The 24278-nt window shown below is 38.3% G+C and overlaps 1 protein-coding gene and 2 long non-coding RNA genes across 3 annotated transcripts; all 3 read left to right on the top strand.

Annotated features, from left to right (window-relative positions):
* Positions 1–1266: 1266 nt before the first annotated feature.
* LOC116691014 (uncharacterized) lies at positions 1267–7421 on the top strand. Its single transcript, XR_004332407.1, has 4 exons — positions 1267–1361; positions 6496–6634; positions 6856–7065; positions 7383–7421. It is a non-coding gene; the product is annotated as an uncharacterized LOC116691014 (long non-coding RNA).
* Positions 7422–7852: 431 nt separating this feature from the next.
* Positions 7853–11352, top strand: LOC116691041 (uncharacterized). Its single transcript, XR_004332413.1, has 4 exons — positions 7853–7888; positions 8032–8103; positions 8578–8685; positions 11291–11352. It is a non-coding gene; the product is annotated as an uncharacterized LOC116691041 (long non-coding RNA).
* A 3353-nt stretch (positions 11353–14705) lies between these two features.
* On the top strand, positions 14706–19836 carry LOC116692045 (uncharacterized). Its single transcript, XM_032520029.1, has 4 exons — positions 14706–15060; positions 16389–16484; positions 17793–17837; positions 18323–19836. Exons 1-4 carry the CDS (start codon positions 14706–14708, stop codon positions 18547–18549), a joined length of 723 nt encoding a protein of 240 aa, XP_032375920.1. The 3' UTR covers positions 18550–19836.
* Positions 19837–24278: the final 4442 nt, after the last annotated feature.

Here is a 24278-nt window from a genome sequence, read left to right as displayed (position 1 = left end):
ATAATCGTTGGATTTGAGTTTCGTTTTTTTGACAGGCTTAAGGGTTCATGACAAGATATAGCCATGTAAATATGTTGATGATTGATCGTTGTTAGAACATTAAACCACGTTGAAGCTTTTTCACGTTACGTTTTAGAATGTCTGCGGAGGCACCGCTTTCATTTGAGGGGTTGTGTTGTTTGCATACAATATTGTTGCTCTATATTCGCGAATTATCGTTAATGGGCATATAAACTAGGTTTGTACCGAGTTTAGACCTGGGTTCCATTCAAGAAGGAGGTTTAACAAACCCTGATGTCGAGTAGATTTACCCTGAGATGGGAAAACTAAGTGGTCGGTTTCAGAACAGCTGATATGGTTGGGTCAATCAACTTGGAGTAGGTCGATCACGCCCGCGCACAACCACAATAAAAAGGCAGGATGACTGGAGCCCGACAACGATGTACCATGGTAACAACCACAAACAAACTGGTTGACGGAAAATACAGACTAATTAACCTAATTATATTAAATAATCTTTTAATTTCAAAGGATTTACATCATTAAATAATAATATAATAATATAATAATAATTAAATAATAACCGACTGCAGAACTCATTTTTATGGCTAGTACTGGTTTGTGTCCAGGGAACATTACAAAAAGGTTTTAAAAACATTTAAGAGCGGGTCACGCTGAAAATGTCGGGCTGGCTTTAATATCATCTCCCAACATGACCACCCTGCAAAGTAAAGCAGCTTTTTCATCAACGGGACCGTCGACACAAGAAAATGCCATATTTTTAGAAATAAAAAGTTTTATATTCTGCTTAACACAGTTAATTTTACTGTTACTGTTTTTTTCATTCATGTAGATAACAAACTGGGTAAATTTCATCTGGTACAGATTGAATGAATGAATGAGGAAATGAAAGAGCGCTGTGTTAGAGAGAGACAGAGAGAAACTCAAAGAAAACCTCCTCCCGACCAGGTTAGGTTCACAGGCTCGGTTACCATATAACTGATCTTAGGTGGAGGTTTTCCTGAAACAAAAAAAGCCAGAGTTTCCCTCATCTCAGGGTTGGACTCAGAGTTTGTTGAACCTCCTGTCTGGAATATCCCTCTGGTCTAAGATTGAAGCAAATGTCATCATTGCTTGTCCCTGAACTGCCTGATGGCACGTCTGGCTTGAGCTGTGTCGGTGCCTAGCATAATACCAAACCTAAAATGAGTTTTGATAACTGTATATTTTTAAGGACTGACTTGACATAATATTTTACAGTGAGGCGAGGCAGATAGACCCCATTTGTGATGCACAAAATCACGTAAGACTGCAGAAGGAGAAAGCGTTGTGTGTCTGGAGATACATCAACCCCATCAAAGGTAAGTTTTTGCTTTAAACCCTGTGTGTACTTGCTTAGTGTAATGGCTGGATTGAGATTCGAAGATGTCTTTTATCTCAAAGCCCCCAAATCCCAATATGCTTGAATCTTATTAAATTCCCTTTTCAGTTTTAGTTGGTTTTAGCTCAGTTTTAGTCATTTTTAGTCAATTGTGGTCAGATTTTTGCACACAGCAGCCATGTTTCCCGCAGTTTTGCTCAAAGAGGTTTGTCAGTCCACTGTCAGTGTAGATTTAAACACAGGAAGTGCTTTAAATGACCTGAAACAATGCTAACTTACAGCTTTGTATATGACTAAGATTCAGTATGGCTTGTGTGTTTTTTGTGTTTGCATGGTCGAGGTTTTGAGACCGGTGTGTTTGGCATGTGAGGCCTACAGTGAGACAGTGTGAACCAATACTTTGAGATGTTAGACTTGTGTGTTTTTTGTGTTTGCATGGTCATGGTTTTGAGACCGGTGTTTGGCATGTGAGGCCTACAGTGAGACAGTGTGAACCAATACTTTAAGATATTAGACTTGTGTGTTTTTTTGTGTTTCCATGGTCATGGTTTGAGACCGGTGTTTGGCATGTGAGGCCTACAGTGAGACAGTGTGAACCAATACTTTAAGATATTGACTTGTGTGTGTTTTGTGTGGCCAGTGATGGTTTATAACGACAGCGTGAAGCATACAAGGCATGCAGTAAAATATAGTATGTCACATCACAGTTTTGCATGATTTTAAATATTGGCTTATGACAAAAGCAATATAGGGTCAAATTTCACAATGTTTTCATCAGGTTATGCCTTTTCTCATCAAGGAAAAACAGTAAATATTGTGAATCTGTACAGTAATGTAGAGATATGTGATGAGTGAGTTAGCAGATCTTGAATTTCACCTTTTTTTTCACATGATTGTCATTTTTTATCACAATTTAAATTTTCTATCTAATATTTCACTTTTTTTTTACACTTGTTTTTATTAACTGTTATTCGTTTATTAATGATAGGGAGAGGTGTGTTTGCATTGAAGCCAATTCATAAAGGCCCCAAATCCCATATGCTTGAATCTTATTAAATTCCCTTTTCAGTTCTAGTTGTTTTTTAGCTCAGTTTTTGTTGTTTTGGTCAATTGTGATCAGATTTTGCACACAGCAGCCATGTTTCCCGCAGTCTTGCTCAAAGAGGTTTGTCAGTCCACTGTCAGTGTAGATTTAAACACAGGAAGTGCTTTAAAATGACCTGAAACAATGCTAACTTACAGCTTCTGTATATGACTAAGATTCAGTATGGCTTGTGTGTTTTGTGTTGCATGGTCATGGTGTTTGAGACCGGTGTTTGGCATGTGAGGCCTACAGTGAGACAGTGGAACCAATACTTTGAGATATTAGACTTGTGGTTTTTTGTGTTGCATGGTCATGGTTTTTGAGACCGGTGTTTGGCATGTGAGGCCTACAGTGAGACAGTGTGAACCAATACTTTAAGATATTAGACTGTGTGTTTTTTGTGTTTGCATGGTCATGGTTTTTGAGACCGGTGTTTGGCATGTGAGGCCTACAGTGAGACAGTGTGAACCAATACTTTAAGATATTAGACTGTGTGTGTTTTGTGTGGCCAGTGATGGTTTATAACGACAGCGTGAAGCATACAAGGCCATGCAGTAAAATAAGTATGTCACATCACAGTTTTGCATGATTTTAAATATTGGCTTATGACAAAAGCAATTATAGGGTCAAATTTCACAATGTTTTCATCAGGTTATGCCTTTTCTCATCAAGGAAAAAAAGAAAATATTGTGAATCTGTACAGTAATGTAGAGATATGTGATGAGTGAGTTAGCAGATTTTATGAATTTCACCTTTTTTTCACATGATTGTCATTTTTTATCACGATTTAAATTTCTATCTAATAATTTCACTTTTTTTTTTACACTTGTTTTTATTAACTGTTATTCGTTTATTATTGATAGGGAGAGGTGTGTTTGCATTGAAGCCAATTCATAAAGGCCCCCAAATCCCAATATGCTTGAATCTTATTAAATTCCCTTTTCAGTTCTAGTTGTTTTTTTAGCTCAGTTTTTGTTGTTTTTGGTCAATTGTGGTCAGATTTTTGCACACAGCAGCCATGTTTCCCGCAGTCTTGCTCAAAGAGGTTTGTCAGTCCACTGTCAGTGTAGATTTAAACACAGGAAGTGCTTTAAAATGACCTGAAACAATGCTAACTTACAGCTTCTGTATATGACTAAGATTCAGTATGGCTTGTGTGTTTTTTGTGTTTGCATGGTCATGGTGTTTGAGACGGTGTTTGGCATGTGAGGCCTACAGTGAGACAGTGTGAAAATACTTTAAGATATTAGACTGTGTGTTTTTTGTGTTTCCATGGTCATGGTTTTTGAGACGGTGTTTGGCATGTGAGGCCTACAGTGAGACAGTGTGAACCCTTTAAGATATTAGACTTGTGGTGTTTTTGTGTTTCCATGGTCATGGTTTTTGAGACCGGTGTTGGCATGTGAGGCCTACAGTGAGACAGTGTGAACCAATACTTGAGATATTAGACTTGTGTGTTTTTGTGTGGCCAGTGATGGTTTATAACGACAGCGTGAAGCATACAAGGCCATGCAGTAAATATAGTATGTCACATCACAGTTTTGCATGATTTAAATATTGGCTTATGACAAAAGCAATTATAGGGTCAAATTTCACAATGTTTTCATCAGGTTATGCCTTTTCTCATCAAGGAAAAACAGTAAATATTGTGAATCTGTACAGTAATGTAGAGATATGTGATGAGTGAGTTAGCAGATCTTATGAATTTCACCTTTTTTTCACATGATTGTCATTTTTTATCACAATTTAAATTTTCTATCTAATAATTTCACTTTTTTTTTACACTTGTTTTATTACTGTTATTCGTTTATTAATTGATAGGGAGAGGTGTGTTTGCATTGAAGCCAATTCATAAAGGCCCCAAATCCCAATATGCTTGAATCTTATTAAATTCCCTTTTCAGTTCTAGTGTTTTTTTAGCTCAGTTTTAGTTGTTTTTGGTCAATTGTGGTCAGATTTTTGCACACAGCAGCCATGTTTCCCGCAGTCTTGCTCAAAGAGGTTTGTCAGTCCACTGTCAGTGTAGATTTAAACACAGGAAGTGCTTTAAAATGACCTGAAACAATGCTAACTTACAGCTTCTGTATATGACTAAGATTCAGTATGGCTTGTGTGTTTTTTGTGTTTGCATGTCATGGTTTTTGAGACCGGTGTTTGGCATGTGAGGCCTACAGTGAGACAGTGTGTGAACCAATACTTTAAGATATTAGACTTGGGTGTTTTTTGTGTTTCCATGGTCATGGTTTTTGAGACGGTTTTTGGCATGTGAGGCCTACAGTGAGACAGTGTGAACCAATACTTGAGTTGTTTAGACTGTGTGGGTTTTTGTGTTTCCATGTCATGGTTTTTGAGACCGGTGTTTGGCATGTGAGGCCTACAGTGAGACAGTGTGAACCATACTTAAGATATTAGACTTGTGTGGTTTTTGTGTTTGCATGGTCATGGTTTTGAGACCGGTGTGTTTGGCATGTGAGGCCTACAGTGAGAAGTGTGAACCATACTTTAAGATATTAGACTTGTGTGTTTTTTGTGTTTGCATGGTCATGGTTTTTGAGACCGGTGTTTGGCATGTGAGGCCTACAGTGAGACAGTGTGAACCATACTTTAAGATATTAGACTTGTGTGTTTTTTGGTTTCCATGGTCATGGTTTTTGAGACCGGGTTTGGCATGTGAGGCCCCAGTGAGACAGTGTGAACCAATACTTTAGATATTAGACTGTGTGTGTGTTTTGTGTGGCCAGTGATGGTTTATAACGACAGCGTGAAGCATACAAGGCCATGCAGTAAAATATAGTATGTCACATCACAGTTTGCATGATTTAAATATTGGCTTATGACAAAAGCAGTTATAGGGTCAAATTTCACATGTTTTCATCAGGTTATGCCTTTCTCATCAAGGAAAAACAGTAAATATTGTGAATCTGTACAGTAATGTAGAGATATGTGATGAGTGAGTTAGCAGATCTTATGAATTTCACCTTTTTTCCAGGATGATTGTCATTTTTATCACGATTTAAATTTCTATCTAATAATTTCACTTTTTTTACACTTGTTTTATTAACTGTTATTCGTTTATATTGATAGGGAGAGGTGTGTTGCATTGAAGCCAATTCATAAAGGCCCCCAAATCCCAATATGCTTGAATCTTATTAAATTCCCTTTTTCAGTTCTAGTGTTTTTTTAGCTCAGTTTTGTTGTTTTTGGTCAATTGTGATCAGATTTTTGCACACAGCAGCCATGTTTCCCGCAGTCTTGCTCAAAGAGGTTTGTCAGTCCACTGTCAGTGTAGATTTAAACACAGGAAGTGCTTTAAAATGACCTGAAACAATGCTAACTTACAGCTTCTGTATATGACTAAGATTCAGTATGGCTTGTGTGTTTTTTGTGTTTGCATGGTCATGGTGTTTGAGACCGTGTTTGGCATGTGAGGCCTACAGTGAGACAGTGTGAACCAATACTTTAAGATATTAGACTTGTGTGTTTTTGTGTTTCCATGGTCATGGTTTTTGAGACCGGTGTTTGGCATGTGAGGCCTACAGTGAGACAGTGTGAACCAATACTTTAAGATATAGACTTGTGTGTTTTTGTGTTTCCATGGTCATGGTTTTTGAGACCGGTGTTTGGCATGTGAGGCCTACAGTGAGACAGTGTGAACCAATACTTTAAGATATTAGACTTGTGTGTGTTTTTGTGTGGCCAGTGATGGTTTATAACGACAGCGTGAAGCATACAAGGCCATGCAGTAAAATATAGTATGTCACATCACAGTTTTGCATGATTTTAAATATTGGCTTATGACAAAAGCAATTATAGGGTCAATTTCACAATGTTTTCATCAGGTTATGCCTTTTCTCATCAAGGAAAAACAGAAAATATTGTGAATCTGTACAGTAATGTAGAGATATGTGATGAGTGAGTTAGCAGATCTTATGAATTCAATTTTTTTTTCCGCATCATTGTCATTTTTATCACAATTTAAAATTTTCAATCTAATAATTTCACTAACTGTTATTCATTAATTTATTGATAGGAAGAGGTGTGTTTGCATTGGAGCCCATTCATAAAGGTTCATTCGTTTTGGAGTACAGAGGAGTTTTGAAGACGACTGATAAGACTACAGCGTGGAATGAGTATACATACGTCTTCAAACACAAAGGAACGGAACATTGGTGTGTAAGCTGAATTGCAGGATGATATTCTTGATCAATAACAAACCACTCATGACCCTTGTTTCCACTATGGGGGCAAATAGTGGCACCACGATGACTCTGTTGGCCCCCTAGTGCAAATGGCCCTATGCAGACATTTCTGGGTAAAAGAAATGCTTGGCAATCATGTTCTTGCTTCTTAATCCCAATTTTGTTATGATATTTAACTCCTTCTCCTGTAGCATTGATGCTTCAAGTGAAGATGGGACACTTGGCAGACTCGTGAATGATGCTGAAAAACCAAATGCAAAAATGAAAAAATAGAGGTGGATGGTGTACCCAGTCTGTGTTTGTTTGCCATTGTTGACATTGAGGAAGGGCAAGAAATAACCTATGACTACGGAGGAGAAAACCTGCCATGGCGTTCTTCCCAAAGGCATCAAATATCCAAGGTAGAGTACATGTGACCAATTGAATCTATTTAAAAAATAGTAATTAATAGTATATAATAAGAAGACTGCAGCATGGCATAAGATCTTTTTTCTGTCTCCTTTCTGTCTTCTATCCGTCCTCTCGGTCTCCTCTCTCTGATAGTGATATAATATAGATAATTTCTTTGGGGCCGGATACAAATGAAATGCAAGCCAGAAGTTTGATATGTCAGCTCAATTTCAATTTCTGTATTTCAGCAGCAGATGTTCTACATTAAAATAACTGCCATGTCTCCCTCTTTCATTCTCCTCTGGTTCTCCCTTTTCCCCTCCATCAGCCTATGGCTCCAAGTACAGTAGAGAAACCTGTTCTCCACAACCAGTCGTCTCTCCATCTACAGGCGACATACCATTCCTTTCCTCCACTGTGCTCCCTGAAGAGGTTTGTTAGTACATTTGTTGGTGTAGCTTCAAGTGTTTTAACATGACCTGAAACAATGTTCACTTTCTGCTTCTGTATAGGATTTAGGTTTGTTATGGTTCCATAACCCTTGTTATATGTTTTGTGTGCTTATTCATGGTGTTTGGGCCAATTTGCCACAGTAGCATTAGACCCGAAAGTAACATAGATCATAGGTACTGGAGATGGAGATGTTCTTCCATGACTGATGGTTTTCTCTTTCCTCTTCTCTTGTTTATCCGTAATCTACTCTTTTATGACTGATGTTTTAGTAATGGCTGTGTGACCTTTGAGTGTTTTAATTGTGGTTTTGCTTTATTTTTCCACATGGAAATTTGGTTGGATAACAGCAGCAAGCCAAGAGGCCAGGGGGTTGCAATGATGGTAAGAAATATTTATAAAAAAAACATAATAGAGGAAGGACATACCAGGCAAAACCTTATAATAAGTAGTAAGTCATTTGAGGGGGATATAATACATAATTTACACAATCCAATTGTTTTCATTTTCATTATAATCTATTTAAGATTTTGAAGAACAGAGAGGAAGGAAGAGAAGAAAGCAAGATAATTCAGGAGGAATGAGGAAGAGAGAGACGGGTAAGAATTGGCATAGCCATTGTTTCTTCTTTTTTTCTTTCTCCTCGAACTTTTATCTTACTTTCTTTGGATTTATTTGGTGGATTTTATTTATTTGCACTACGGACACTAGTGAAATTGTGTCTGCTCTGGCCTCACTGTTTTTCACGCTTATTACAGCTGTGTCTGGGGAGTCTGTGTACAGCCATGACACTATTCTTTACACCAGGGATCAGTTGACGCTGCTTAACACAGCGGTGTTGTCTCAAGACAGTCCCAAAATCCCCTGGGATATCAATTGATAACATTCAAATTTACATTCAAATTAAACTAGAATTTAATAAACAATAAAACCCCAACATCCCAGAGAAGAAAACATTCTGAAGATTTGAGCTGGCATTGCAAGGCTAGATTTCAGCCCCCTAGAGGAAGTAATCAAAGTACAAAATTCAAATCTGTATTCACAAGATAAATTTCAATGTGTTTTTTCTATAGATTGCAAGAAACATCGTGTTGTGAAAGAGAACTTGGGCTCATTTGAAAAATGCTCACTTTGCCGTGGGCCATTTTCTTCATTGAAGTGGTGGGGGCTAAGATGTGAAGGTTTGTATAAAAATTCTAAGATCAACATGTTGCATTACACATGTACACTGTGTTTGCCTGTAGAAAGACAATCCCCTCACAATCAACAGACTTAAAGTTGTTTTTAACACGTTTGTGCCGGATGCTTCGCGCCGACACATTACATCTTCTTCGCTGGTTACTGCATTGCGCAACTCTGAACCTCCTGCCGGCTGCTGCGTGGCGCAAAGGATCATCCAGCACTTCTTCATCATCATCATCATCTACCACGTCCTCCCTCCCAAACTCCTCACTATCTTCCACCTCAATGTCACTGTCCTCGCTGTCAAAATCTTCCTCTGTCATAACCATTTTCTTGCTTGTCTCTCAAAAAATCATAAACAAACGCACATGTATGTCTCGTTGATTGACATGATTTTCAGCAAACTACGGTACATTTTGGTGGTCACATGGCTTTAAATAGCCAACAAGACCCGCCTCATGTGTATTTGAACCAATGACGTTGCGTTCTCTGATGCACGCGTCATGAAAAGACAGGCGGATACAAAATGCTGCACCACGCAGCAGCCGGCAGGTTCAACGCAGTAACCGGCGGTAGATGTAATGTGTCGGTGCGAAGCATCCAGCAGAAATAGGTTAAAAAGCGAATGAAGCCTTAAAATCCTCATCATAGTTTAAAGATTCACAAGTGAACATGCATTAAGAAAACTGCACCCATTGTTTTCCAAATCAAAAAATTAAGGAAAAAACATGAACTTTGTTATTGTTATACAGAAAAGTGAAGAAATCAGATATTAGGCTGTTCAATGAGTCAAGCTATTGACTCTGTGAAAAAACAAGTGGCCCACATTGCGAGATGAAGGCCCTGAAGTACACCAGGGGCCTCATGTATAAACGTTGCGTACAAACAAAAGTTTGCGTACGCTGGTTTTCACGGACACTTTGTGATGTATAAAAAATTACCTTGATGGGAGAATGTGCTGGCCATCACGCAAACTGTTGAGCAGTCGCTGATATTCCAAAAGTTTGATCATTCATCTGGAGAATGTTACACATGTTAACCTCTGTTAAACATGAGGACGGAAATTGGACAAAGAATGACATCGGGGCGCATCTACAGGCATTTCCATATTAATTTATAGGAGGAGGTAAGGCGGAGTCGGTGGCTCGTGCCCGTGCGCTCAACTTCGCGTTGATTGTGATGTATAAAGGAAATGTGCGCAGGACCTGGCGTACGCCCGCTTTATACATGTGAATATTTTTGTATGTAAGCAGAGGTGGGTAGAGTAGCCAAAAATTGTACTCAGTAAAAGTACTGTTACTTCAGAATAATATGACTCAAGTAAAAGTAAAAGTAGTCATCCAAATAATTACTTGAGTAAGAGTAAAAAAGTACTTTAAAAAAAATACTCAAGTAGTGAGTAACTGTTGAGTAACGTCTGATTTATTTCTTAACACAAGCATCAATCAGACCGACAAAAATACAAATAATCATATTTAGGCGAACTATTGTTCATCCAATCGATAAAATAAATTAAAATTAATTTATTAATTACAAAATAGCTTAAGTGAGAGACTTGTCACATTAAATTGGATGGATACTGCATGTGTAAAACATACCGTATGTAAAAAAGACAAAGATCCACCTCTCACAGCAGAAACTAAAACTACCGCTACGTTTCCTCAGGTTAGATGTTGAGTTTGTTGAACGCTCACATGTCCGTTTGTTTTGGTCGACACAGAAGACGCCGCACAATGTAGCTGCTGTTTCGCACTTTTCCTAAGGTAACCACCTTAAGCGGAAGACTTTCTCTCTCTCTGTCAAAATAAAACATTAAAATGAGACGTACACTGGGGTAAAAACAATGACGCGTAGAATACCAAAGAGGTAAAAAGAAAAGTAACGAGCTCCTTGTAGCCTGATGTAGCGGAGTAAGAGTACAGTTTTCTTCCACTAATCTACTCAGTACAAGTAAAAGTATAGTGATTTAAAACTACTCCTAGAAGTACAATTTTTTTCAAAAACTTACTCAAGTAAATGTAACGAGAGTAAATGTAACTCGTTACTACCCACCTCTGTATGTAAGTACTCTTTAATGTTTTGGCCATACACCATCTTCTGGTATAAAAACTGCTAATCTTTTATACATGAGGCCCCTGGAGTTTATTAAAATAACATGGTGGGTTTCTACTTTGCTGCTTCTGCTGTAAACATTGTCAAAATCTGGCGCAATGCACTGAGGAAAAATAACTAGTGGTCTTCTAGCAACACTGGGTGAGATTTTGACGATGTTTACAGCAGTAGCGGTAGGAGCACAGTAGAGGCTGGGGTTTGGCAAGTTTCATCCCAAGACCAAGCGAAGTGGCCAGCCACCACCACACACCACAGCTAAATCCCAGCGATGCTGTCTACCTGCTGTTCAACACGCTGTTGTGCAGCATCACAACAAGGGATCCATGGTGTTGAGTGGATGTGCCTGGCCATCTTGCTCAGGTCTGTGTGGAATGCACAAAATTCCTCCTGTTTTCCTCAACAGTAGCACTGACGAGCTGTACATATCTTTGTAGCTTCATTGTGAAACATTACAACATTAATGCTAACCTTAGTATTTTGTGGTTTTAACAGTTTGCACCACTGTCTGGCATACATACTGCTTTCACTCCAAAGACAAAAGACAAAAGACTTTGGTAAGTAGTTATTTTGGTAACCCTTTACTGGAAGCAGTATCCATAAGGTTTTTATGCCACCTACACCTACATAAGCACTAAGAACTGGCATAAAAAGATATTTATTGAACTGCTTTTCCAAAAGGTTTAAAGTGTTAGTTCAAATAGTGTATTCTGTGTCATGGGTAATAGATTTGGTGTTAACAGTGAATGTAACAAAATGTATTCTCAAATTGATGTCACCAAAATAATTCTTTGACTGTGGACTCTCACAGATGCTGATACCTCTATTTGATTTAAAACAAAACACAATTACATTTGAAATTGTATGAACTTTGAAAACATCAGTAAGGTGAAATACCCTAGCAGTCCACTATACCAAAGATGTAATGGCAGCATCCTCATTGACTTGTCATTATTTGTTAACCACGTTTCCAAAAATTGCCGTTCAATTATGAGTTATAGAATCAAATTTCACAAGGTATTCACCATTGAGCAAAATGTAAATATTGTGAGTCTGCTCAGTAAATGTTCTAGCTAAATATGTTCAGATAATATTTAATGTGTGTGAGTGGTAGATCAGCTCAATTTCAAATTCAGTATTTCAGCAGCAGATGTTCTACATTGAAATAACTGCCATGTCTCCCTCTTTCATTCTCCTCTGTTCTCCCTTTTTCCCCTCCATCAGCCTATGGCTCCATGTACAGTAGAGAACCTGTTCTCCACACACCAGCCGTCTCTCCATCTACAGACCACTCAACTGTCGTCTCTCCATCTACAGACCACTCAACTGTCGTCTCTCCATCTACAGACACCACACCAGTTGTCTCTCCATCTGCAGACCACTCACCAGAGTCCTCTCTATCTGCAGGCAACACACCATTTCTCTCCTCTACAGTGCTCCCTGAAGAGGTTTGTTTGTACATTTGTTGGTATAGCTTCAAATGCAAGAAATTCTTTAACATGACCTGAAAAGATGCTCGCTTTCTGCTTCTGTATATGACTCATGATTTGATATGGTCCAATAACCCTTGTGTGTTTAGCAGTTAGAAGCACTATTTTAGCACAAAGACTTCCGTGTGTTTGTGATAAATAAATCGATTATACATCGTAATTTTTTTAGTTAGGATGATGTTGATAAAATGAAATTGCTAAATCAAGATTTCTTTTCAACTACTTGAGCAACCACTTAATTACTTCAGCGACTGACCTTTGGTAACATATCTACCACTTGACTTCAATTCACTGTTAATAAATTAAGCGTGTCGTACTTTTACTTATGTACTGCGGCTTTAACACAAGGTGAACGACACTGCTCCATCTGCTTAAATTACGCTTCCCCCTCCTACCCATAGTTGTAGTATGTTTACAACCGCAATTATCTATCTAATCTAAAATAACAGGAGAAGAGAGGTGTGGAGTTTAACACTCTCTGACATGGAATGACTGGAAACAAAACTTCAACAATAAAAGCCAGCAAACAAACAGAACAAAAATAAAAGTGAACGAGCAGAGTATGAGCATAATTAATTAGCCATGTGCTCAGCAGTTAAACTATAGTCCACACAGTGGCATTTCTACAACATTTGTTGTCCCTAGACTGCTTCCACATTCATTATTTTGACCGCTTTGAGCAACTTATGTGAAATAATTTTATCTTTTGTTATTAAAATATTTTCTTTTTAAACATTTTGAACAGTCCTAGTTTGTGTGTGTGTCTGCGCGCTCAGTAGTGGTTTATAAAAGCACAGTGAGAAACATATGAGGTCCAGTTGCTTGTTGCTTGTTGATTGTCATGTAGTGTTATTACAGGTGTTATGTATGCCTTATGGTTTCTTTTATTTCCTTGTATTTTAATCAGAATAAAAGTGACTTCAGTGAAGAGGAGCTATCGGATGATGTATCTGATCCAGAATACGTTCCAGGCTCAGAAAGTGACACAGAGGATGAGGAACCAATAAACAGCTTGGCAAACCCAACATTACAGGTCGCTGAAGAATCACTAATGGATACCTCTATGAACTGTAATGTCACAGATGACACCCCTAACACTGGACAATCTTGCACCAACACAGTACCTTCAACCAGTGTTGTAAAAGGACAAAATTTCTGCTTCATTTGCAAGGATTTTCATTTCAAAATAGCGCGGCATTATAAAACTCACATAAAAGAGAATTCTGATGTTGCATATGCCCTTAGTCTCCCAGCAAGCTCAACAACTAGGAAGAAGCTTCTAGAGAATCTTCGCAACAGGGGAAACTTTGAGTATAACAGAGATGTGCTGAAAAAAGGAAGTGGTCAGCTCAAAGTGAAGCGCAGAGCCAAGAAGGTTGAATGCAAAAAATATGAATATTGTATCCATTGTAAGGGTATGTTTTTGCGACCAGAACTATGGAGACATATGAAAAGGTGCTCCTCCAAACCAGAGGAACAGGATCATCAAGGAAGAAAAAGAGTGCTCGGCCTAGCATCTGCAATCCAGTCAGCATGTTCAAGCACAGTTGATGATGGGGTGCTTAAAATGTTAAGCCATATGCATGACGATGTCATTGCAAGTGTTCGTAATGACTTCTGCCTTCTTCGGTATGCTGACACCCTTTTCGCAAAACATGGACATGACCCTTCAAAACATGACTATATCCGCCAAAAAATCCGTCAGCTGGGAAGATTCCTGCAAACCATTCGCAAAAGGTCTTTAATCCTAACCTTAGAGGATGCCATAAAACCAGGTAATTTCATGGAAGTAATTGAAGCAGTAAAAGAAACAGCAGGATTTGATAAAGAAAAGAACTGTTACAAAACTCCAAGCCTTGCACTTAAAATTGGACACTCACTGTTGAAAGTGAGTGACATCATTCATTGTCATGCTCTTATGGCTGGAGATGACAACTTGATTAAATCCTCAAAGGCGTTTCAGAAGCTTTATACTGCAAAGTGGTCGGAGTACATATCCCACTGTGCCTTAAGCACCATTAGTGACCTGAAATATAACAAAACAGCCAAATTACCGCTCACTGATGATGTAACGAAATTTAACAAGCATCTTGACAAAACTGTTGAATCAGCAACTGCTGCATTAAAGAAGGAGACAACAGTGCAGAACTACTCCAGCCTTGCAAAAGCCGCATTGACCAAGATTGTCCTTTTCAATAGAAGACGTGTTGGGGAGGTCTCAAAGATGAAACTGAGACACTTTCTGGAAAGAAACAAAGAAACAAACACCCTTGATGAATTGGGGCTGTCAGAGTGTGAAAAGAAACTCTGCAACTATTTTGAGCGTGTTGAACTAAAAGGAAAAGGGATAGAAAGGTAGCAGTGCTGCTGACACCTAAGATGGTAAATGGACTCAACATTATGATTGAGAAGAGGAAAGAATGTGGTGTCCCAGACCAAATGAATACTTGTTTGCTGTACCAAATTGTCTGACTTACTACAGAGGACATCAGTGTCTCAGACAGCTCGCAGATGAGTGTGGTGCCAAGAGGCCAGAGTATCTACGATCAACTCAACTGCGCAAAGACATAGCGACCACATCACAAATCCTGAACTTGAAGAGCAATGAACTAGATCAGCTTGCTGATTTTATGGGGCACGATATATCAGTACATAGACAGTTCTACCGTCTGTCAGAGCCTACCATACAGAGTGCCAAAATTTCCAAGTTGCTCCTTGCACTGGAAAAGGGAAAGATGCATGAGCTTAAAGGAAAATCTCTTGACGAAATTGAAGGTATTAAAATTCTTATGTTATTTATGTAAAATGTAGACCTAAAGGGGTTATAGTATGTATTTAAAGAAATCTTGGTTTTAAAGGATCTTTAGAGGGCTTCATTACTGGAGTTTTATAGACCATGCCTTTTGTGAATCTTGTGGTTTCAAAGTAATTAATTAAGCTATCAGGTAAATACTTCAGTAAATACGTAACTTTGCTGTCACACTAATGTAGGTCATTCAGGCGCCGTCCATTTTTCTTTGTTCAGCTTTGAGATGGTTCCACACCTTCATCAGAGTCCAGCTGTCTTGAATGAATTGGTTTGATTTGGATTTTCAATGAACACACTTTTTTAAATAAGACCTTACAGTTCATAGTGCATATCAGAACAAAAATGAAGTCAAAAGAGCTGAAGAAAAGGCCTTATTAAGGTCATTTTTTGACATGAAGTTTTATGACATCCTCAGCTTCAGTGTTGTAGAGTCTGTAATTCCAGCTATTTGCTGGGGTCACAAAGAAAGTGTTTTGCTTGACAAAACAATGTGTTCAAAAGAGTAACACATTTGCATCACAAAACGGGTCCTGACCCACAGTTGTAGCACCACCATTGATCATTCACTCCACCTCGCAGCTACAGCTTTTCCTTTTTCTTATTTGTGGCCCCAGCAAACTAGCCGGATTTACAAACTTCAACACAAAACAAAACAGGACAGAGGTCTGCTCACAGGACGCAGTGGGGGAAAAGTCACCTACACTGATAAAATGCGGTGCGTCTGCATCCAGTAAATTTTCAAAATAATAACCCTGTGCCAACATCCTGATCGTATTTCACATTTGCCCCTCAAACATGAGCCTATGTCATAAATTGGTGAAACAGGTCAGATTTTTTTTACAAGGTGACTTATTGAGATCAGGTGAGAAATGTAATTTTGTGGTTTCTGTCCAGAAAGCCCCAGCCTCTGTTTCCGTGTGTTTATTTACAGGCCAGTCTTGCGTAGTCCAATGTGGCAGTGACATTGATGTACAATCCCCTGGACAACACAGCATCTATGAGACTATATGTTGGACAGGCAGTATGTAAAATATAGCAGTAAAAAGCAGTATAGGACATGTTGGCACAGATTGAATTTATTATTTATTCATTGAAACTTAGATTTTATCATCACGGTGATCTATTAGTGGGAGGTATTCCAGAAAGTGTGTTCATTGAAAACTGACTTGATCCAGAAACGGAGTCAGTTACCAAAGTAACATTGACATAACGCTCCAACATTCAGATATTACACAATGTACCTTTTTAATTTGTTTTTTAACCAAATTAAAGTACTTTCCCATTATTTGTCCAGATGTCACAGATGATGATGATGAGAGTGAGGAGGAACAAACATTCACAACAAACATTCACAACAAAGCAGAGGTAGATTGTCCTCGTGAACTGAACGGTATGTACTTTGAATATGATCTATAATGTTGGTACACATAGTACATACTGCTGGAAACTAGCTCTAGACACTCTCCATTGATTAAATTATTACCTATTCCATCATTTATTTTTTTAATCTTGTGTAGCTCCTGGCCACTTTACAACAATGGCCGCGTTTCCCGGATTCAAACATTCTTAAGGACTTAAGAATCCTCTTAACCTCCTAAGCCCGAGAGCCCCACTGGCAGGGGGAAATTCATAACCTTTTTTCCAACTTCAAATTTTTCCCAATTTCAAATGACGTCCCTAAAACGAAACTTTGTCAAGATCTGTTTTATTTAAAAAGATAAATGTCTCTGTTTGTTCATGTCACTTTAATTGTTGCAAAATGGGACAAACTGACCACTATACACAATAACAGATCCCTATTTAGCGCCTGTGTTTCGATACAGTATTGCCACTGAAAATATTGCGATGGTTTATCGATTTTCCCCACCCCCACACCTAGCTAGTAGCCCACTGTAAAGTTGAGGGTGGCCTTATATAATATTTAAACTGCTCTATTCCAGTAGATACATATATGTCTTGGCAATGAAGTAATTTAAAAAAAATTAAAATAGGCTATTTTTCAGGCTGGTGCCTGTGCACTGTTAGAGTATTCTGTGTTGTTGTTACTGTCTGATTTTGATCAAACCTTGTATATATTAAGAATGTGTCCCAAAACCAAGGCTAAATCTAAGAGAGTTGTTTTCCTGGATTTAGTCGGATTTGACACAGAATGACCCAGCTGAATGTCATTTGGCTCAAATCCTCCCATTTACATTGATTCAGGCAGGTTTGATTTTGAAAATAAAACTTGTGTATAAGGTGCTGTAAAAAGTTTTAAAATGGGCATTGAAAGTGCTTGAAAAGTGCTTGAACTATAATAAAAACCATATTGTTTTGGAAGCATATAAAACTATTTTTGCTGACTGAAGCATAAACAATGAACAGTGGAAACGGCCATATTACTTATGGTCTTCACAGGTTGCAGATAAATGTGAAACAGCCATCTAAAGACATATTTGACTGAAAATCACTGGAACCCCGAAACTTTTCTTGGATCAGGAAATGAAGTTTCAATACAATGTATACCTATATGATCTATTTCTGCTTTTATTGAGCTAACTGATGTTGGATATTAGTGTTTATTGAACCTCAGTTCTTGTCCTCAGTTATATAGTACTAATATAGTAAATAATATTCAATTCCTTTCTTTACAAAATTGAACAACAAATACTTTTTAATAAAAGGCATCTACTATGCTCTTCTGTTACACATTTTTCAGACATGGACACTCCTGATGCAGATGGACTCCCTCCTGTACATAATGGTATGATCAAGTTACATTATAATACGTATCAAGTTTATAATATCCAGTGCTTAACCTTCAGTTAAGTTTCTGGGCCTACAAAGAGGTCATCACCATCATCAGATCAACATGCAGGGACAGAGAGACAAACAGAGAACAACAAAAAGAGAGAAGTGGGGTTTTTATGTTCAATTTGCAGAGGAAAAAAATCTTAATGAAAACGCTGGAAATTTATAAAAAAACGTGAAATATTGCTTGAAATGTTTTACGGTGGAAGTGGAAAAGTCAACATTTTAATGAACGAAATATGCAACCTTTTGCAGTGGAAACAGTTTTACGGATTACAGACACACGCATACAGGAAATACGTCATTTACTACAATTAGTAAACAGCTGGCAAAGTCACTTTCACAAAACCACTATTAATTGTCATGGTTAATTGTTTCTATCCGGATGAAAGTCGTAGCCAGCCATACTAACAATTATGTCATCCTGTTTGTTTTCAGTACGCAAAGACAAGACACGAAGACCATGGACCAAAGCAGAAGAAAAAGCTGTGCTGAGACATTTCAAGTCTCACATAATTAAAGGTCATTTAGCATCAAAGAAGGAGTGTGTGGTTTGCAAAGAATGTGAACAGCCAGCACTGAAAAATAGAACATGCCAAAACATTAGAGACTTTGTGAGAAACAAGGGGCTGACTTTTAAGCGCCAAAACCGCCACCCACACTAAAAAACAATATGTGTGCAGCCAGCGTTGTGACGATAAACAAAAAATAATTTTCAATTAATAATCGTTATATTATACATTATATATTATTAAGTGTAATTTTTTAAAATGTTTTTCTGGGAAGTTGCCGGTAACATCTGGCGGGGGGACAGCCAATGTAAATCAGCCTCTGGCTGCAATTGGGGTGCAATAATGTTGTTTTTTTTCCAATATGTTCAATGTTGCACATTGTCCCTTTGAAATAAATGAATTGAAATTGAAATCTCCTAATTGTGAAAGTTAATGTTCTCAAGAATAGTTACATCAATATGCAATGCTACACAAAAAATTTAAGGCTTCAAATAGCCCGTGATCAGTATCGGTTATCGGCCCAAAAAATCCTGATAGGATCACCTCTAACGTCGACTACATTTTTATGGGTGAGTAAGGCTCCAATACAACAACTGGTGCATTTGCACTCCATTTTTTGTGTTGTCTTTTTAGACTATATCTATGGTGTCATACAACAGCTTGTGTTTGTCAAGTTTCTTACTCTTCCTTAACATGCCAAACTTGAAAGGCCTAGAAAAAAACAGATTACGTGCAGGAAACTCAGTTCATTTTCTTTCTTTTCTGAATTTATTCACTCAGAATTGTCTATTTCAGGTTGATAACCTCAACCAATCAAAAGCATTATCAGCTTCTAAAAACAATTAGAAACAATATTAAACAATCCATTAAAAAAGCACGATTATCGTTACTTTACGTGCTGTTAGAGATTTTAATCATGCAGCCCCATGCATCAGTGGAGAGAGTAGACATAAGTCCAGGATGTCTTGCGTTGAAAATGTTTATTTACTAGATCAAGGAGAAGTGAATGAATGATCAGTACACATTAAGTTCTGATGCTCCTTTCAATTCTAAAGTGTGTGTCCTCTGGGGAAACCAAACAGATAATGCCAAAAGTTTGAGACATGCCCAAATATGGGCAGATCCAACACATCTACAATATACAGAATTTACTATACCGGTCCATAGACAAAACTTTGCTTAGATGCCCGTCAGGACCTTTGTCCTCCATCCAACATAATATCAAACCTCTGACTCCAGTAACCATTACCTCATTTAGGGAAAACAGTCAATCACATATCTGGCCTTGGCTGCTCACATTGAAAAAGTAATGGTTGACATTCAGTCATTAATTTGTCATCCAATTATTAATCTAACTCAAAAAGTTTTGTTATTTTGGCTAAAAATTTCATAACAAATTAAAGACCACTGAGAATGAAAATAACTAAAAATGAGGATTGTAGTGGGTCTTTAAAAAGGTTTTAAGAGATTAAATATAGTACTGCATTATTATAGGTCTTGTAATGTTGGTCAGTCCTCTTATACCGTTACCTGGTTTGTGTGTGTGTGTAATATGTAAACAGACCTCATAAACACTGTTGGTTTCACAAACCACCATTTGTGTGACCCCGTAAGCCTGTGATATGTCACATATTTTTCTAAAAGAAAAAATATGATTTTGAAGTCAGATTTGTGTTCTGCATGTAAAACAAAATTTTTTGATATGTCTTTTAAGTTTACCAGATGTTGCGTTAGGTGTGGTCTCATAAACCACTGCCACGCAAGAATCTGCAAATTGGTCTCTTAAACCACATATGCCTGTATGTGTGTGTGTGTGTGTGTGTGTGTGTGTGTGTGTGTGTTGGGCGGTTGTCATTGTATTCTATATTACTCATTTAGACGAGTCAAGCTGCACAAGCTAACTTCTACAGTTTCAGTTATGACAAGCATGTAAAGAGAGGGCTGATTAACAATAGCAAGAAGCAGAAAAATATTATTATACATTATTATTATTATTATTATTATTACTATTATGCACCATGGTGTTAATGTTTAGAAATTCTTGCATGACCATGTGTGTTAGGGGGGAAAATGTTGAATAAGAGTTATGAAAATCTGAATGCAATTCTTAGCATTAGTGTGAGTGTAATGTAGTTTGAGCATTGGATGGGTGATGAAGGCACATTGTCAAATGTGTAATGCAGTTATCAAAAATAAGTATAATCATAACCCCTATCTGCACGGGACTAACGTTACCTGGGAACCTCCTGTCATTTGTAATAATTGCGGATGTAGTCTGTGATTTTAATAATTTTAATTAATAATTTTAAGTAGTCGGCATCTCTGTGATTCAGGGTTATATTGGCTGCATTGGCAACTATAAAAGAAAGCCTTGACATCATATGTGGTGGTTAATGTCAGTAAATCCGAGAAAAAGACAGACTTTACAGACTTTTGCCCTATTCACATGGGACTAGTATCATCTGGGGACCTTTGGGGATTTAGAAATACCTCCCCACATCTGAGTTTTGTGTGGCGCAATCGCAAGCGATAAGCAAAGCCTGCTTTTACTTGAATTTACTGACATATCAATGCCCCAAGAGTTGGCAACCCAGGAGCACGCGGAGGAAGGCCAGAGAGAAACCGCTGCACCTCTCTAGGGTCAGGGTTCCGTATCTATTAGGGCCAGGCCCGGTAGAGGTTACCAGAGGTGCATCCCTTATCCCCGCTGCAGTGGCTACAACACAGCATCACCCTCAGCCCCTGGACAAAGCCGCGGGAAGCGCAATTCGTAGACCGGGGTTTCCGGTCGAGCAGTGGTCCAGACTAGGTTGGCCATGGTGGCGTCCGCAGCCCCTGCAATCTCAGATCCATCTTCACAAGAGGGATAAATAGGTGCACAGGAAACAAAAACCTTGAAAAAATTACTATGTCTATGTGCACAAGACTAATATTATCAAAGGACCCCGGTGTCTGGCAAAATGTGGTAGGTCATTTGCGGGGGGGATTTTTACTTCATAAATTACAGACATGGCCAAATCGCACGGGATTGTGATCACAGCCAACCGTATTACAAATGAATGGGGTTTAGGGCTATGAATAGGGCTTGCTGCTCCTGTGCGGTACACGGATGTGGGGTGGTAATTTCTAAATCACATCAGATCCCCAGGTAATACTAGTCCCATGTGAGTAGGTTCTACAGTATCTTTAGTCTGTATAATATGCTCAATTACGGCTTTTGTGACTTTGGTCCTTTTAAAAAAATGTTTTACAAGCACAAGAGATATGTTTTGTTTCTTGGCTATTTCCTGAAGTCAGTATGATTATCTCATTCTTGACAAACTGCACTATTGGGAAGAGGACACAGACAAGAACTTAAATAATTCCAACCTGCTGAAACAAAACTGAACTAAATGAGTACACTACACACTGGAGAGTTTGAAGCTGGTCCAAACACGCTTGATGAATAACTGAAGCTTTACCTTCTCTATTGGAATTGAGAGGCTGTATGAGTGGCATTATTTTAAAAATTTATAAAATATTTTGGACTAAAATATAACTCTAAAACCCAATTTCTGTCACTCCATTTTGGTTCGGCAGCATATTTTTCTAACTCTGAGTTTGTTCAAAGAAGAAACATTTTCGCACATTTAATGCAGTGTGCCTATATCAGATGTCAGACTAAGTCCCTCAGACCATGTGCTGTTTGCCAGAAAAGCTATTTTGCACCCACGTTGAACATTCATAAAGGCAGAAATCCACTTAAGAAGAGGCGGAGATGCCTGTTCCTTCCCTGACAGTAACCTCAACAGACCAGACTGCATTGCAGCTGCCATAAAGACCTGTTTGTAGTGCAGGTGTGACTCACTATATTTTAGATAGAAACTTCCTCTCACCATTTTTATATGTCACTGTCTTCACCTACACATATTACCCGACTGCTGCAAGTCCAGGCAAGCTCTCTGAAAATTGTAGGAAGTCACTCACTGAAGTACACAAAGAAAAGAAAGAAAAAATACACTATGCGATAGTCTTGAATGCAATTGTTTTAATGACTGTAAACACATTGCGTGATGAATCATGACTGCATTGCATTTTCTGGATTCTTACATGCCAGACATCCGAGTTAATCACAGCACAATCCTTGTCTGGCCACCTTGTCCCTAACAGCAATTATATCTGGGGGCGGTGCTGCCATGCATTGCTAAACTAATCAGTCTGCCATGTGTATGCAAGTGCCAGCTGTTGCTATGATAATTACTCCAAGTTGTAGATTTATGACTGTTTACCAGCTGGGAGCTCACTGCTAGTAGCCAACACTTCTCTAATTTGTAGCGAAAGTTGAGGTTGTGCTACGACTTCTGGAAATACAGTATTTCTTGTCAGCGTTTTAACATTGAGGTCAGGTAACAACAGATGAAAAACAGCCTTTTGGCTAATTGTACCCTTTCATAAATAAACTGAATTTTATTTTGTTCTGCCAATCAACTGACTATTAACACTTTTCCTGTAAGAGAACCTTGATAGAGTAAAAGGAACTTTTCTTTACACACCTTTGTTATCCACAGTGGTGAAATGTAGCATAACACATCTACTCCGGTACTGTGCTTAAGTAAAGGTGTGTAGGTACTTGTACTTTACTTGAGTTTTTTCTTTTCATGCCACTTTATAGTTCTACACCACTACATTTCAGAGAGAAATGTTGTACTTTTTACTCCACTACTTTAATCGCACAGCTTTAGTTACTAGTTACTTTACAAATTAAGATTTGTACACACTAAATACTCGTAGTTTACACAATTTGATGTTTCATTATAAATTAAACTACCCAACAATATAATGGCCTACAAGTCCAGCTGAAATGATTAGACCATTAACCCTCTGAGGTCTAAAGACATTTTAACATTTCTTTATAAATTCACATGTTAAGCATATTTGCATATAACCACATCCACATCCACAAATTTGTTTCAGATCAAAATGTTCAGAACAACCTCAGTTTTCTGAGGTTCACATTTGTTCAAGAGCAGTGTGTTAAAAGATAATTTGGCACTAAAGCTGAAGAGTTTTCTTCTTGAAATTTCTGAAAGCTTTTGTGAAAACAAACCTAAACTCAATTGTTTTGGTGCTTTAAATGAGTTCACAAAAGTATTGGCTTCACTAAAGTAACGTAATAGCTATACACTCACCTAAAGGATTATTAGGAACACCATATTAACACTGTGTTTGACCCCCTTTCGCCTTCAGAACTGCCTTAATTCTACGTGGCATTGATTCAACAAGGTGCTGAAAGCATTCTTTAGAAATGTTGGCCCATAGTGATAGGATAGCATCTTGCAGTTTATGGAGATTCATGGGATGCACATCCAGGGCACGAAGCTCCTGTTCCACCACATCCCAAAGATGCTGTATTGGGTTGAGATCTGGTGACTGTGGGGGTCATTTTAGTACAGTGAACTCATTGTCATGTTCAAGAAACCAATTTGAAATGATTCAAGCTTTGTGACATGGTACAGTATCCTGCAGGAAGGATAAATCAGAGGATGGGTACATGGTGGCCATAAAGGGATGGACATGGTCAGAAACAATGCTCAGGTAGGCTGTGGCATTTAAACGATGCCTAATTGGCACTAAGGGGCCTAAAGTGTGCCAAGAAAACATCCCCGACACCATTACACCACCACCACCAACCTGCACAGTGGTAACAAGGCATGATGGATCCATGTTCTCATTCTGTTTACGCCAAATTCTGACTCTACCATCTGAATGTCTCAACATAAATCAAGACTCGCCAGACCAGGTAACATTTTTCCAGTCATCAACTGTCCAATTTTGGTGAGCACTTGCAAATTATAGCCTCTTTTTCCAATTTGTAGTAGAGATGAGTGGCACCTGGTGGGGTC

Source organism: Etheostoma spectabile, chromosome 1, assembly GCF_008692095.1.
Source record: "Etheostoma spectabile isolate EspeVRDwgs_2016 chromosome 1, UIUC_Espe_1.0, whole genome shotgun sequence".
Classification (NCBI taxonomy): Eukaryota; Metazoa; Chordata; class Actinopteri; order Perciformes; family Percidae; genus Etheostoma; species Etheostoma spectabile.
Note: the sequence above shows the minus strand (reverse complement) of the source record. Positions and strands in the feature narration are given on the sequence as shown.